At 40.9% G+C, this 15,350-nt stretch overlaps 2 protein-coding genes across 4 annotated transcripts; both read left to right on the top strand.

Moving 5' to 3' along the window:
* Positions 1-878: 878 nt before the first annotated feature.
* Positions 879-4,470, top strand: LOC141011385 (coiled-coil domain-containing protein 106-like). The gene is made up of 8 exons (XM_073484531.1): positions 879-954; positions 1,411-1,493; positions 1,584-1,682; positions 1,774-1,995; positions 2,128-2,184; positions 2,321-2,602; positions 2,710-2,877; positions 2,986-4,470. The coding sequence occupies exons 2-8, from the start codon at positions 1,424-1,426 to the stop codon at positions 3,300-3,302; spliced, it is 1,215 nt and encodes a 404-aa protein (XP_073340632.1). The 5' UTR covers positions 879-954; positions 1,411-1,423; the 3' UTR covers positions 3,303-4,470.
* A 1,321-nt stretch (positions 4,471-5,791) lies between these two features.
* On the top strand, positions 5,792-13,955 carry u2af2a (U2 small nuclear RNA auxiliary factor 2a). Of its 3 annotated transcripts, none has more exons than XM_073485233.1 (12): positions 5,792-6,382; positions 7,201-7,342; positions 9,237-9,272; positions 9,600-9,703; positions 9,920-10,071; positions 10,189-10,305; positions 10,447-10,585; positions 10,717-10,796; positions 11,077-11,199; positions 11,360-11,446; positions 11,857-12,105; positions 12,558-13,955. In XM_073485233.1, exons 1-12 carry the CDS (start codon positions 6,334-6,336, stop codon positions 12,690-12,692), a joined length of 1,413 nt encoding a protein of 470 aa, XP_073341334.1. In that variant the 5' UTR covers positions 5,792-6,333; the 3' UTR covers positions 12,693-13,955. The 3 variants fall into 3 exon arrangements, with proteins under 3 accessions (XP_073341334.1, XP_073341332.1, XP_073341333.1); XM_073485231.1 differs by having other exon boundaries at positions 6,245-6,382; positions 10,696-10,796; positions 12,558-12,735; XM_073485232.1 differs by having other exon boundaries at positions 6,245-6,382; positions 10,447-10,603; positions 12,558-12,735.
* Positions 13,956-15,350: the final 1,395 nt, after the last annotated feature.

The raw sequence follows: 15,350 nt of genomic DNA, 5'->3' as shown, positions 1-15,350 counted from the left end.
ATGAGCACAGCAAACACCAGGGCCAGCCTACAGTGGGACAGGCCGTCATATTTGGCTGCCATGGCTGCACTGAAAGAGAGGAGGATATTATAATTATTAGAAACTAATTCAGGACATTCCTCAGTATCTAAAAAAATAAAGTAATTATTGTAGTACACTATCATTCAGTTTACAACACTGGCCTCTGTGTGCTTACATGTTTTAAACTGTCCCCTGTACTCTCAGTCAATACGAGTGCCACGCCTGTCACGCGCGTTAACAGACTTGTTCTTCAAGCAGACCATAAACACAACAGCTACATTACAACAAATATTTGTATTTATGAAAACAAAATCCAACTCACTTACCGTCACGTCACCAGTTTGCAGATTATTTAAAAAATTCAGATAATAAAGGAAGAATCGTCTGTCGGGATCAACTCCTCAGAGCCACCAGACCGCAGTGAAACCTGACACCTCGACACCTGTTCTACCTGTCCTGCACTGCTGCTGCGGCACTGACAATAAAGCCACATGTCAGACATGAAAGTTTTTTATTTTTTTTTATCGTTTCGTCACACAATTTAGCCCATAAAGACTCTTATAGAGAGTATAATGTTTAAGAATAATGTATGAAACTTTATTGTACAGATGGTATTTCACACATATATTGTTTTTTAATATATATATATATATATTATTTTTTTAAAGAGTCACTGCTTTGAATACTTTAAAAACGAAAATTACCCACAAATAAAGCATTTATTGTGTATATTTTTCTTTTAGTAATGTTTACTGAGCAGGAACGTTAATTTCATTACACCCGGAAGTGACGCAAGAGCGCACTGAAAAAATAAAAGAGCGATAATTGTTATTGTTAGCTTGTTAGCTAGCAGGCGAACTCGTGAATGGAGATATGACAGAGTAATAACGTCTTATTACATGTGCACGATTAAGTTATTACAAACGTAAAGTGGTATGTACCAATTTCTGCACTATATATCGGTAGAGTGGAGATTCTCGTAATGTCTGAATGATGGAAATAAACACTGACGTGTACAGAAAGGATGAATTGTTATTTTATATTCGTAGATAAATTCATGCTAACATTATGCCAGGCTAACGTGGTGCGGAGCTAATGTTAGGTCGCATCCACATTGTGAGCACGTTACCTGGCAGCTACAAACTTATGTTAGAGTAGCACACCAAGTTTGACTGTTTCAGTTTATATGTGCGTAACCAGAGAGAAAAAAAACAGTATAATTAGCTTTGCTTTGCTGGCTAAAATACAACAGACGATGAAGTGTACTTTCTGCAACATGAGTGTGAGTCATTTGTACAGAGCGTTAGTGGAAAAATGCCCCAGCGAGTGTATAGTGTTACTTTAAAAGCTTAAACTAATCAAACATCCTCATCAATAATCTTCATGCAGGCTGGTATTTGACATGGAGGACGGAAACAGGACTGAGGCTGCTTCCACATCAAAGAGCCACGCAGGCTCTCTCCACCTGCAGAGTAAGCTTTCTACAGGTTGCAAATAAATATGATTTCCTGCCCTGAGCTCAGGCATCGTGATTAATACTGTGAATATTTTCTCCTGTTCAGCTCCAAAAAATGAGGACGCCTATGAAATTGCCATCCCCTACGAAGAGAACAACTTTGAGCAGCAGGGATTTTTCAACCAGACTGATCAGAATTTTGATGGTGAATAGATATTTTAAAGCTCGCTTTTATCTGCACTAAAATGTTGTTCTTCACAGAAACTTTCTCTACGATGTTCCCAAACTATCCTCAGAGTCACCCCCACCTGCTGGCCCGTCTCCAGTCAACAACTCATACATGGTGATCACCAACCTGCGGACCCAGCTACAGATCTCTCTGGAGAAAAACTCTTGGCTGCAGAAGAGAATTGAGGACTTGGAAGAGGAGAGGGACTTCCTGCGCTGCCAGTTGGACCGTTTCATCTTTTCCACAAAAAGCCAGGGACAGGAGCAGAGTCAGAGCCAGTACAGTAACGGTGAGGACAGGGCACAGGTGTGAGATGACAACCTGTCAGAGAAATATAAGTTAATTAGAGACAGACTTTAGCAAGGGAAGTCTCTGTGGGTGGAAAGCTAATTATTACCTGTTGGTATTTGTCCCTTGTCAGGTTATGAATCTAGGCGGTTCAACTGGAGGGCAAGAAGAGAGGACGATCGTCCCACTGGTAAAACTAAGAGTCATGCACTTAACTACAGTCATGGTTAGATATAGTTGTGCTTAAGTGTAACCAGTTCGTACATGTACTGGATTTCATCTTAGATTGCAGATCCTCAGATGTAACGGCTTTCTTCTCTTCGTAGAGCAACAGAAGACGGACTCGCAGCATTTCCCCTCACGTTCGTATATCCATCGACGGCCTGGTCCTCCAACCATGGTGCCTTCCAAAAACCATGTCTCTAGTCCACTTACCAATCAGCTTGCCTCTATAAATGCTTTGTTCAGCTCTACGCAATCCCAGGCCATGTTGCAAAGCCATAGCCACAGTACTTCAAATACCACAGCCAGTGGCAGTGGCGGCAGCAGCAACAGTGCTGCAAGGTCATCCATGAATGAAATGAGTGGACACAGCAACGTGGGTCCAGGTAATACGGATGGCACAAAGATCTCCGTCACCCTAACTGATCTAAAACTGAAGAGGGAAAAAATGTTTCCTGTGGGTTTTATCTTATTTTTTTTCATGTTCTTCCAGATTCACTGTCACTCCTGGGAGAATCTGATGAGTACTTGGATCAGGACAGCTACCTCGAGGAGGAGGAAATGATATCAGGGGAAGATGTAATGACAGACACCATTAACAGCAACAGACAGCAGTTACAGAGAAGGAGGGTCTTCCGAGCCCCTCGAGAGCGGCAGAGAGGTAAGGGAAGAAGAACGATTCAGCTACAAAACATTTCAGTTTCATTATTTAACATAGGCTGTCATAAGACTGCCGTACCTAACTCTTTTGTACATTCTCGTTCATCAGTCAAAGATGCTGCTGGAGTGCTGTTTCGCTACAAGAAGATCCTGCTTACATACCAGCGTCTGAAAAACATGTCTAAAGCCTTTCAAATCCACGGCGTGGACCGTAACACAGTAGCTTCCACCACACCCATTGCTGAGCTGCTACTAGTGGCCCCGGAGAAGGTGGCAGAGGTGGGCGAGTTCGACCCATCCAAAGAGAAGCTGCTGGACTATGCCCGGCGCTGCTACACTGCCCTGGACGAGGAGACACTCAGCAGGGTGCAGGCCCTGAAGAAGAATAACCTCCTCCTGCCCATTTCCTACAGGTTCAGACATTGAGGGGAGAAAGACAGAGGATTGGGAAGTGTCTGTGGACAACAGTGGAGTTGATAGTGAAGGGGAAAAGAAAAGTGGCAGGTGGGCAGCTCACATCACAGAGAAGTCCAGAGGGAAGAGGAATTATTTCGCAATCTCAGCAACCTGGATATGGCCATGTAAACTGTGGCTGAGATCCTCAGAAAAATAAAGTTTTTACATTTCACTTTTAGTATCAATATGTTGTACAGGAATGTCAGTTTGACAAATCCTCACCATCGTTCCAGTAGTATTGAGGATGTTGGATGCCTGCTGCAGCTAGAAAGGGGAAAAAAGAGCAAAATGATGTGTGTGTGATCCAGAATTTGTTTTTACCATTAGGAAGATAGAGGGGATTGATTTTCTTCAGTCAATGAATGAGGTTAACCAAGTTCATGCTGTTTCAGCCGGGAGGTTTGCAGAGACACACCGACCCTTTCTTTCCCAGACATCTAGATCAGCTTGAGGCCAGTACTTAAGTAATTGATTGTCTGGATCATGTTGGTTTCTAAGTTATCTTAAAAACATGGCGATTTTTTATCACTTTATTTGTGTGCAATTTTGACACAACCCTAAAATGATGGTAGTTTTCAATCAAAATGCCGGAATATGTTAAAATTATGCTGCAATCCATAGATTTTGTAGAATTACACCTAACTTTTAAGAAATAATCTTTTACTTACTTTATTTATATTTATTTATATTGCTCAGTGTCTATTTGTTGTATCATTTCTGACATTTTCAGACCATTTTCACTTGCCTTAATGCAATTTGTGTGATTTCCTTTTGTGAGACATGCAATAGTTGTGGGTCACTTTCGCTCCCTGAGCACAAACTCAATTCGAGTCTTGGAGTCTTTTTGTTTTCTCTTTTGCTTTCCATGTTTCCTGGTTTAAAGGAGGGGAGAACTGAAAACTGACTATCGTACAGACTAGTCCAACACAATGTGGTGCAAATGCATTTTTTGGCAAGAGCCACAGGTTTCTAGTGACAAATCAAAGACAGACACAAAAGTGTTGGTTATATTGTCTGTGTTTGACTCATGTTGGTTTTGGGCCCAGCTGCATCACTCCGTTGTTCCACTAAACGTTGTACCAACATTTTTTGTAAAGTTTGTGCACTAAAATCCAGTAAATGTCACTTCTTATGCTTCTGATATTGAGGCTCTTGTAATGCTTTGTTGACAACAATACATTTTGTAAAATACGGTACAGAGCATTCACTATACTATTTGTAACACTGTTTTCGGTTCGGTTGTTCCGGCGTCAGCAAAAGCAACTAGCTTGTGCACACAGAAGATCTATTATTGCTTCCCAATGCTCCACTTCAAATGCATGTAAAAAGTGCTCTTTGTTGGTCTGTGGTTTATAGAGGTCTTGTCAAAATTTGTAATTTCAAAGCAGCAGAAATGTTCATATTGTATGCCAATGTGTGGTGTTTATACCGGTACAGTGAAATAAGATCTCTTATATTAAAAACAGATTAGGTTACAGTGGAGTACAGTGACTCTTGGCTACAATTTTCACATCTCAATAACCTTTTTTTCCTGAACGTAAACAGACAGGTGCTCTGTGAAACTGTGTAAGTTGTGCCATTTTCTCTGTGTGGTTATTTCTAAGGCTGAAAGGCAAACAACCTAAGGTACAGTGTTACTGTTACGCAGACTTTGCAAAATCATACCGGGGCACATAACATGGTCTGTTTGTCTCGTTTTCATGTGTCATAATTATGTATATTGAGTGAAACGTGTAACTGAAACGATGCCTAGCGTTCACTAAATGTACGGTAGCACTCAAGTGTCATCAAGGCATTTGATTTCTTACAAGAATGTAGATTAATTCATCTGTTTAATCCAAAAATCACCATTCACTGAACGAATGCTCATAATTGGAGAGAAAATCTTGTGACTGGGGACGTAAAGTAGCCTGTCTGTCAAGTGTGCATACATATACAATTAAGTGCAAACAGGATTTTGTTTTCCCTTTTAAGCACCAGAAACTGGGCGACCACATTGTGCAGTAAATGTCTATCAGCTAAAGGAAAAACGTGGCTTTGAGCACTTTATTTTGTATTTTCTAGTTTCTCTCGTTAAATCAGTGTCGTGAGGAGCTAGACACTGTATATCTTATCTGAGATCTTGTGAATATTTTTGTTAATTTCATAAACCCAGTGTATATATTTTAGAATTTCAATAAATCTGAAGATTAGCATTCAATATTGTTTCCCCACTTCTTTTTTAACAAAGGCGATTTGTTCAAGACTCCAAATGCAGAGAGGTTTGAAACTTTACGACCGGCAAAATTGCAAAACATCTTCATCTGCATCACATCTTGAGCTGATTACACTGACACTTGTACATTTTAACGTACAAAAGTGGGAGTCTGCCTCTTTTTTCTGTCCCTGAAGCTCTGAAGCGTCTTTTTCACTCACCGGAAGCTGTCATTCATCAACTTCCGGTGTCACGGGGTACCTGGGAGACGGAGCAAAAAAGCGGGCATACCGAAATCTTTATTGTTTTCGCTTGGCTTTAAACATCTGCAAGCGCATACATTCGACTTATAAAGTCGAACGACTGCGCCTTATGGGCCAGTGACCGTCTGGGATTTGCATTTGGCTTTGAAAAGAGTCTCATTCATTCGGCTTTCGTTGTAGCTAGCTGACTAGCTAACGAGCTTCCACACCAGTGTCTGAAGCAGCAGGCCCATTCTTCTGGACTTTGCTACAAGCTAGTTAGCTAACATTAGCAGGCTAACCCATGCGAACACGTTTTCTTTCTCAATGATTTTGTCTGTTACGTTGTAAATAAATACCACACCGCAAATGTGTGTGCTGGTTAACATTTTTTGGTAGTTCTGTTATTACGTAAGCTGCTAGTTGAAGCAAACTTACTTAAGCTACGTCGGTGAGGCACTTGTTTTTTTAAAAAAGTGTTGTTCACTTTGTTGCTAGCTTAAGCTAGCCACCGCCAACTGAACAACGCAGTCGCTGAAAGCGTAGTAGCCCTCAACTCACAGAGATGTCGGACTTCGACGAATTTGAAAGGCAGCTATCTGAAAACAAACAAGGTAAGTGAACCAGAAGCACATCGACAATTTAATTTTTTAGTGGTACTTTTGTTTTGAAATGCTACTATCATTTTAGCCGACCATGGATATGTCTATTTACTGGAGCAGTGTAAGCTACACCATTAGCCGTAGTCGTGTATCATTTAGGATGCTATGCTTTTGTAAGTCTCTGTGACTCATCAGACACTTCTGTCGGTTTGATTATGTTTAATATTGTTATACATTTGCAGTATCGGGATAATAGGAGCTGATTTAACGGTTAGGTAACATGCATTATTTCTCTAAGGCAGGGGCAGTCTATATCATGGTAGTCCTCCTGTCCGTGCCAGCTGACTGGATGGCTGGGGCAGCTAGCTTTCTTTGCAGCTGCTGCGTTCAGTGAACATCTCCAGTGCTTTACACCCATTATTGCCTCCAGCTTTCTGGCACCCAGCCGACAACGCCACCAACCATAGCCACTACCCTTATCCCCTATTAAGCTCGCCTTAACCTAGATTTACTGCACCCAGGTAGTAGACGGTGCTAGTTTATGATTTAGCCAAATTACACCATGACCCAAAAGTTTAGACTACAGATGCATTTTTTTTGTCTATTTATTTATTATAGAATGGGTGCATTGTGTTGATTGGTAACTATTAAGAATACTAGTATCATAAAAGCTGTGGGTTTATTGTAGCATTGCTACCTTTTACCATGTGAACTAGGGTATATGAGTCTTTGATATGTAAGCCATGCTTGTATCTCTCTTGATTGTTACTATGAGTTGCTGTGTATATTAACTGCTGCTCTGAAAGTTGATAAATACTCTATTCCTACAGCTGAAAGAGACAAAGAGAACCGCCACCACCGCCGGTCCTCCTCCCGCAGCCGTAGCAGAGAGAGGAAAAGGAGGAGCAGAGACAGGGATAGACGCAGCAGGGATCGTCGTGGAGACAGTAAGGAGCGCAGACACAGACGCAGGTTAGTACCTTTTATACAGCTACACCTGGACCATCAAGCTGTGAGGGTAACATGCCACATTATCACATATCCCTCCCTTCTGGTTTTGCAGTTCATGTAATTACCACTTGATAAAAAGGAAGTGTTTCAGTCTAGTATAGGCCACCACTAAGAGGTTTCGAACGTGTAAATCTTAATAAGAATCTATTTTTTTAGTTCTCATGCTGTTTTCCTCAGTTCAGCATGTGCCACACTTGTACACAAGCATGCACACACTTTTTTGAAGTTGGGAATCACTCTGAGTGCACTCATTCACTCAATTACGCCACATCAGCATGTCTTCTCTACACCCTCATCTTGCTTTTGGAATTTAACCAGTCGCCTACTGTGTTGTAGGTGGCTGCAATTTCCAAACTCAAGCAAATGCACACAAACTGATACCGATCCATTAGCAATGATTTTTAAAAAAAAATGTAGCCCAGCCTTCCAAGCCCACTCCCGTTGTCCCTTCAAAACAAAGGTTCACTTCGTCTCAGTAACATTGGCAGGTGCCATTCTAGGCATCACTGCCGATTGACAGATTTTGACAGGTGTCCGTAGGAAGTAGTGACTGTAAAGTGTAGCCGTTGATAACAGGGTTTTATTTAGGCCGACTTTAAATTAGCTAGTTGGACTCTGTGAATTAAACAGCTGAAAATGCACTACATTTTATCTTAAGAAATATCCTCATGAATGACAATATCATTGCACAAACTGACTTTCATATGGTCTATTTTGGATGATGTTATTTTTATGCTCTCTGTCCCTAAGCCCTCTGTCACAGGTGCTAATGACATTGTGGTAATTTTGCCTGAAAATTATGGGACGGACTTTTGAAAACACAAAGCAACAGCTGCTAAAGCCTCTTATATTAAATATTAGATATTCTCATGATTTAACGCAGAATATTAAGACTAAATTAAAATTGCGTTTGAAGAAATTCACATCCTTCCTAGAATCAAAGATCACACAGGCTGTTATTAATAGACCTGCTGCGAGAAGAATTGCTTTGTCATTTTAGATGCATTGTACATTCACTTTGGTGTCATATAACATCAGATGTCTTTGACACATGCAGCATGTGTGCGTTTGTCTCATGACAAGTCAACGCTGCACTGTGATACAATCGGTCTGCGGCTGTGGAAACATTTTCATACTGGTGCAAGTTCTTCCCAGAACACTACCAACACAGTTGAAACGTGATAACTATCTACAAAGGTGACAGGCTGGTCTGTTGTCAGGGAAACACGTTGGCTTCTGGCACACAATACCTGCATGTCTCGTTGGACATGATTAGAAGTGTTGAGGATGATATCTTTAGAAAAATAGGATTTTCAGTCATTTGTATCGAGAGTCAAATCTATGGATTATATTTGTATAAAGCAGATTTTTAACAGTTTTTAATTCACCCACCTCTTTAGTTAGTGCATTACTTTGAACGTGTACCTTTGTAACGCTGGTCAACTTTCTTGTCGTTGACTGAATGACCTCTGGCCTGACTGTTGCTTTTTGTCTCTCAGTGCTAATTTAAAACTTGTTACTGGTGGTCGCTCAGCGTGTGCACTTAGGTGTAAAATTCAACCCCTCCCGTTGCAGCTGCTATGTTTTGAGAAAATCTTTCCTGCTTTCATTGTATCATTAGTTGTTCACAAATGGTATTAAATGCCAGCTGTGAGGCTCACTGAATGCACTTGTTTGTCATCTGAACTTGAATGAATTTTACGCTTTTAGTAATACACAGATTTTCAAGGTTCATGATAGCTTTTTGCATTTGGTGGTGGTCATGAACTATAACTTCTAATTTTAGGAAGTGGAAATGTTGGAATGTAATGGTTGATTTTGAGAGAAATGTGAAACCCTTCCAATGTCATTTCAGCTCACCAGCCAGCTATCCCCAGGACAATGCTGGAAGGTAATACAGCAAACTAACACAAAGCCAGTTCGTGCATTATTGCATCAACTGCAATTTAATGACCCGCCTCTGATACTGTGTACTACTGACTCATTGTATAGATGTCTGCCTGAATGGGGTTTTCTGTCCCTTCTACCCCCTTTATCATCATGTTACCACGTTTGATTGATTCAATTTCCCCCCAAATGTTGCTAGATTTTGTAGCATATTTTTGAAAACTTGGGCCATCATCGGATCCTGTAGTTCACTGCTGTGCTAATAACAGATATATCTATTACGTGTTGATTTCTCTACTTTTTTTTCACCTGTCGTCTCTTCCTCTAACAGCCGTTCTCCACACCGTGAGAAGAAGAAGAAGGTGAAGAAGTACTGGGATGTCCCTCCACCTGGTTTTGAACACATCACTCCCATGCAGTACAAAGCCATGCAAGGTAATATCTTGGTTTTCTTTTCTTATTAATCATTCATTTTTTGATAGGCTACCTAGTTTCACAGTTGACAATTTGTTTTGTTGTAACCTTACATGTACTTTTACATAACTGCAAAACATCAATGATATGCGCATCAAACTGTATGGATAATGTTTAAAATATATATAAATATATATAATCAGATTGTTCAATCATACCTCTCGCTTTGCTCTCCAGCTGCGGGCCAGATCCCAGCCACAGCCCTCCTGCCGACCATGACTCCAGATGGCCTGGCAGTTACTCCCACCCCCGTACCTGTAGTGGGCAGCCAGATGACCCGGCAGGCCCGCCGGCTCTATGTGGGCAACATCCCATTTGGTATCACAGAGGTGAGGAGAACCGGACAGCATTTGGCTTTTGAGTCCAAGTTTAAAAACCTGACTTTCATCCTTTTTTAAAGAAATTCACAAATGATACAAATAATTATTTTCCTCTCTTCTGTGTAGGAGTCCATGATGGACTTCTTCAATGCCCAGATGCGTTTGGGTGGTCTTACTCAGGCCCCTGGAAACCCTGTCCTTGCAGTACAGATCAACCAGGATAAGAATTTTGCCTTCCTTGAGGTGAGATAATATCCTCATAAGCATGTCTTTTGTTCTCTCTTGAGTGTCTGTCCATTAAGCTATGCTTGAAGAGCAGTTTTGATAAGATACTAATAATGATGAGATCAGTTTAATCATCTGTTATTCTTTCTTTCTATGTAGTTCCGTTCAGTGGACGAAACGACACAGGCAATGGCCTTTGATGGCATCATCTTTCAAGGCCAAAGCCTCAAGATCCGTCGTCCACACGATTACCAGCCCCTGCCCGGCATGAGCGAGAACCCCAGTGTCTATGTGCCTGGTACACAGCCAATTAATGGTTTTTAACTCTAAGTACTTGTGGCATAATTCATAAGTTATCAATAACCCATTCTCTACAGGATCTTGCTCCCTGTGCGCTACTGTTTACAGGTGTTACTGTGTCCCCTGTAGGTGTGGTGTCCACAGTGGTGCCTGACTCGGCTCACAAGCTCTTCATTGGCGGCTTGCCCAACTACCTGAATGATGACCAGGTCAGTGTTTCTGCATGAAACAGCTTAGCCTCCAAACTGAGCTACAGTGTACCACACGTGTATTGCACTTCACAGTTATAGCCCACTCTAAACTAGTGTTAACTGACCTAACCAAACACATCACATTAGCAATAGTAGACTTTCTTTCCAAAAAATATCTATCACTTGTTGGATCATACCCTGCTTCATAAAACTGTAAATTCTTACATTTCAAATATTAGATTTTTTAAAATTTACACCAGTAGAACTGTCAGTGATTCTTTTGTCTTCTGTGTCTCAGGTGAAGGAGCTGCTGACGTCATTTGGCCCCCTGAAGGCCTTCAACCTGGTGAAGGACAGTGCTACAGGCTTATCTAAAGGATATGCCTTCTGTGAATATGTTGATGTCAACCTTAATGACCAGGTAAGCAAACAGAAAAAAGATGTTTACAAGACATTGTAAAAGTTTTGATGATTTGGTCAATTTAAACAGACAAAAAATTCTACCTTGCCCTTTTAAACTTAACACAACACAATTATGTGATGTTTTGAAAGTATAATTAAAGACCGTGATATTGTTACAGGCTATTGCTGGGCTGAACGGCATGCAGCTGGGAGACAAGAAGCTCCTGGTGCAGAGGGCCAGTGTGGGATCCAAGAACGCCACTCTGGTAAGTGTCCAAACGCTGGACAGATGACAGCAGGGTGGTGGGAGGCTGGATGCTCTTTCACACTCACTGAAATGGATAAAGGCACATTGCTGATTAAATCCAGTGGAGCAACTTATCTGCCACACTCCCAGGCACACTGCTAACAAGTGTACATGTAAAACTTTTCCTGATGATGAGATGAGCTCATGAGCACTATGAAAGTCAGTCAGCTGCGGTGTTCTTTGTGGTTTAATGGTGTCAACAGCATGCAGAGCACTGCAATGAAAGTCACTGGCTTTTAAACTTTTACACATGCTTTATAGTAGGCCACTGAAAGAGGAATGTGGTGCACTGTGTTCATATATTCTGCTTTATATTCCCTTAACAAGGAAGCATAATATCTCTTCTAACCTTTCTGTTTGTCCTTGCAGACAAGTATAAACCAGACCCCCGTGACGCTGCAGGTGCCAGGTCTGAACAGCTCAGTGACTCAGATGGGTGGCCTGCCCACTGAGGTGCTGTGTCTGATGAACATGGTGGCCCCAGAGGAGCTGCTGGATGATGAAGAATATGAGGAGATTGTGGAGGACGTCAGGGACGAGTGCAGCAAGTACGGCCAAGTTAAGAGCATTGAGATACCTCGACCTGTGGATGGCCTGGAGGTGCCTGGGACCGGCAAGGTAGGAACTGTTACATCACAATATAAATTTGACTTGAGTTCTGTTTTTCAAGGTTAGGAATATACTTATATTGAAATAAACTCCACACAATCACACATGCAAACCAAAAATCTTTTAATATTTGAAATGAAACAATCCCATCATCATGTTTGTTGTCTCCTGGCGTCTCACACCAGATGGAGAGCAGAGCTAGATTGACAAATCATACAATTAAAGTTAATAAAACAGCTGCTATAATAAACAATGCAACGATAAACACTGATTGCTTGGAGCTTAAAGCAATTCAATAAACTTGATTTTTCACAATTACAGTAACAATTAAGATGTAATGATAAAGGCTGAGAGTCTGGAAATCGTTGTTTTAGGTACCTTGAAAGTGCTTGAATTTTACTCCCAAAAAGCTGCAAGTGATCGTCATCATTCTAATGTTTTTTTTCTTAACTTTTCTGCAGATCTTTGTGGAGTTCATGTCAGTTTTTGACTCCCAGAAGGCCATGCAGGGGCTGACAGGAAGGAAGTTTGCCAACCGGGTGGTGGTGACCAAATACTGCGATCCAGACGCTTATCACCGCCGAGACTTCTGGTAGAGGAGGCATGAAGAGAAGAGGGGGTGGGGGGGAGGGAGGGGAGGGAACATGTGCTGCCCGTTTCCAAATCAGCCCCCCCAAGTAATTTGCAACATTTCAGGTAGATCTGAGAGTATTACTCGTTGACAAATGGCTGTAGTGATATTCAGTCTCCCATCTGAGATCTACGTGAAATGTCCAGCAGTTAAAAAAGATAATTGGAAGAGGAGAAGAAGGGGGAGGGTTTATATTCAGTCCATAGCAAAGGGGGGCTAGGTTTGGGTGGGTGTAGCTGGGTGGGTGGGGGAGTCAAAGATTTTTGAGAAATGTGTGTAATAATAGGTCCAGGGGTGGGGTCAACAATTTTTATACTTTGTGAGACAGGGATGTCATTGTGGGTGGGAGGGGGGTGCCACACTTTAAGGTTTGTATTTAAATGGAGGTAGCCTGTTTTAAGTACATTAGGAAGGAGTTGCAGGGGGGAACTAACTGGACTATTGTGATTGAGAAGAGAAGTCGAGGAAAACAGGAGTGTTTATTAGTGAAAGGGAGACGTGGGGGAGATGGAGAGGAAGATGAGGGCATTTTTGTTTGACCATCTAATGTAGATACACAGTAGCTGTAACATCCACTTCAGTTGAGAGACGAGAGGAGAGTCCTCATTTTTTGTTTTTTGTTTTCTGTTTGGACTCATTTCTTCATGTTCCTTCATTTTCATCAGACTACTGCCCCCCTCAGGACGAGTGTCAGAGAATCTGTTGTCTAATTGGACTCTATCTGAATGTTAACTGTAATTGTTCCAATACTGTGTGTAGCTTCACTGATTTGAGCTGTAATATCACCGTGTATTCAGGCCGCAGAATAACATGAACTGCAGAAAAGAACGTTTCTTTTCGTCCTTTTTTTATTTTCTGTAACTTTATTCACGTCCATCTTTTGTGCTCAGCTTTTAACAGGTGAGATTGTTTCTGTCTCAGCAGTTCAGATCTGGTTTAATTCAAGAGGAAGATGGGGAGAACAGATTGGTATTCAATAGTGGATTTATCTCTTCCTTACCAAAAAGCCTTAATGTTAATATATGTCAATTCGCTAAGGAAAGAAATTCGGCTTGCCCCTCTGTATGTTCATAGATGTCACCATCTTGTACTTCAGCCTTTGCATTAGCAGTTTTCATTTTGTCCTTGTTTCCCAGCAGATTTGGGATGTAAGATGTGTTGGACCCGGTTGTTTTTTTTGTGCAACGTCTCACCTCTTTGACAAGACCAAATAAACACATGATTAATACCCACGACTCATGTTGTACTGCAGAGTGAAACCAAAACCACGCAATCTTTCTGTTCTGTCAACTTTCAGCCTCATTTGTCAAAATAAAAAAACATAGAAATTAACATTTGATGGCTTGTTCACACAAAAGAAAAATCACTTGTTCCATCTTACTAATGAAAACTGCGCTAGCTTGAGTGAGAAGTGCTCGACAAAAAAAGTTTGAAAACTGCAAATTGTTTAATTGAATTGAAGCCTGCAGGCAAAGACTTGCTGTCTAAAATTTTCACAAACAAAATCATTTCACTTTTTAGTGTTCAGCTCATGAATTTATGTTCTGGTAGTTTCTGGGGTGTTAGGAACAGTGCTTAGACAAAATCTGCTCTTCTCTCATCTCCCTCATCTTCTGCCCTTGTTTCTCTGAGGACCACATATTCACACTGTACACGCTTGAGACTGCTTTCATTTGATTTGTTGGGTTGCTTAAGACGGCGCTGCAGAGCGATTGTGTCAGTGATAACACTTACGAGATGTTACTCCTTACTTTCTGAAATCTGCTTTCTCAGTGTCACTGTGTCATTTCTTTTTTTTTTTTTCTTTCTTTCTCTGGAAAAAAATGTGATTTCTTAAATGATTTAAAGCTAAAAACCACATCTAGTTTATAAAAAGCAAAAAGTCTTTCACTTGTCCAATTTGTTTTCAAATGTTGATTAAAAACTGAATTTACATGATGTCTTTCTTCTTTGTGCGTCCTCTCTTATGCACACCCACCCTGCTGCAGCACAGTTTTTTATTCCTCCAGTGAGCGATGACATTCACAGTTCATTACAGAGATGGAGTAGACCGGAGCCATGTCCACTCAGTTTCATTCGGTCGATGGCATAATTTATCAAACCCTGCAGTTAGTGGTAATGTCCGAACGATGGAGCCATTTCACAGTCACCAAAAGATCTCCATTTGATTTTTTTAAATGTAGTATGAAATCAACAAATGGATGAGAATTTAAAGGAAAATCGACACAAACCTTGTCGTCTCTGGAAGCCTCCATATTCTCCCACAGCTGCTGAATTGATTCCCATCAATGTAGTCGTTAACCCCTCGTGGCCTGTATGGAAGCATCTGCATTTGTCATGTTTCTCCACTCATTCATGCAGGTTTTACATTTAATTCGACATCCATTTGTCAGTGTATATTTTATATTGGTTCTCATGCTGCAACACGATACAATATCATGGCATTACAACCCACTCAACTAATTTAAAGATATGTTCTAGTTTTAGTTTTACAAGTATGTACCTCTACAGATTCCATATCATTTCAAGTCTTATTTTTAAACTCATTTTTAATTGACTTATGATTAATTAACCAATTAACTGATTTTTCAATCTTATTAATGAACTCATTTTTAAACTGATT

This window comes from Pagrus major, chromosome 17, assembly GCF_040436345.1.
Source record: "Pagrus major chromosome 17, Pma_NU_1.0".
In the NCBI taxonomy this organism is placed as follows: domain Eukaryota; kingdom Metazoa; phylum Chordata; class Actinopteri; order Spariformes; family Sparidae; genus Pagrus; species Pagrus major.
Note: the sequence above shows the minus strand (reverse complement) of the source record. Positions and strands in the feature narration are given on the sequence as shown.

Bases quoted from the DNA above. Each gene is read 5' to 3' on its own strand.
- LOC141011385 (XM_073484531.1), top strand. From the start codon at position 1,424: ATGGAGGACGGAAACAGGACTGAGGCTGCTTCCACATCAAAGAGCCAC. The intron at 1,683-1,773 runs GTGAATAGATAT...AACTATCCTCAG, and splicing joins GACTGATCAGAATTTTGATG to AGTCACCCCCACCTGCTGGC. The intron at 1,996-2,127 runs GTGAGGACAGGG...GTCCCTTGTCAG, and splicing joins TCAGAGCCAGTACAGTAACG to GTTATGAATCTAGGCGGTTC.
- u2af2a (XM_073485231.1), top strand. From the start codon at position 6,334: ATGTCGGACTTCGACGAATTTGAAAGGCAGCTATCTGAAAACAAACAA. The intron at 7,343-9,236 runs GTTAGTACCTTT...ATGTCATTTCAG, and splicing joins GAGCGCAGACACAGACGCAG to CTCACCAGCCAGCTATCCCC. The intron at 9,704-9,919 runs GTAATATCTTGG...TTTGCTCTCCAG, and splicing joins GCAGTACAAAGCCATGCAAG to CTGCGGGCCAGATCCCAGCC.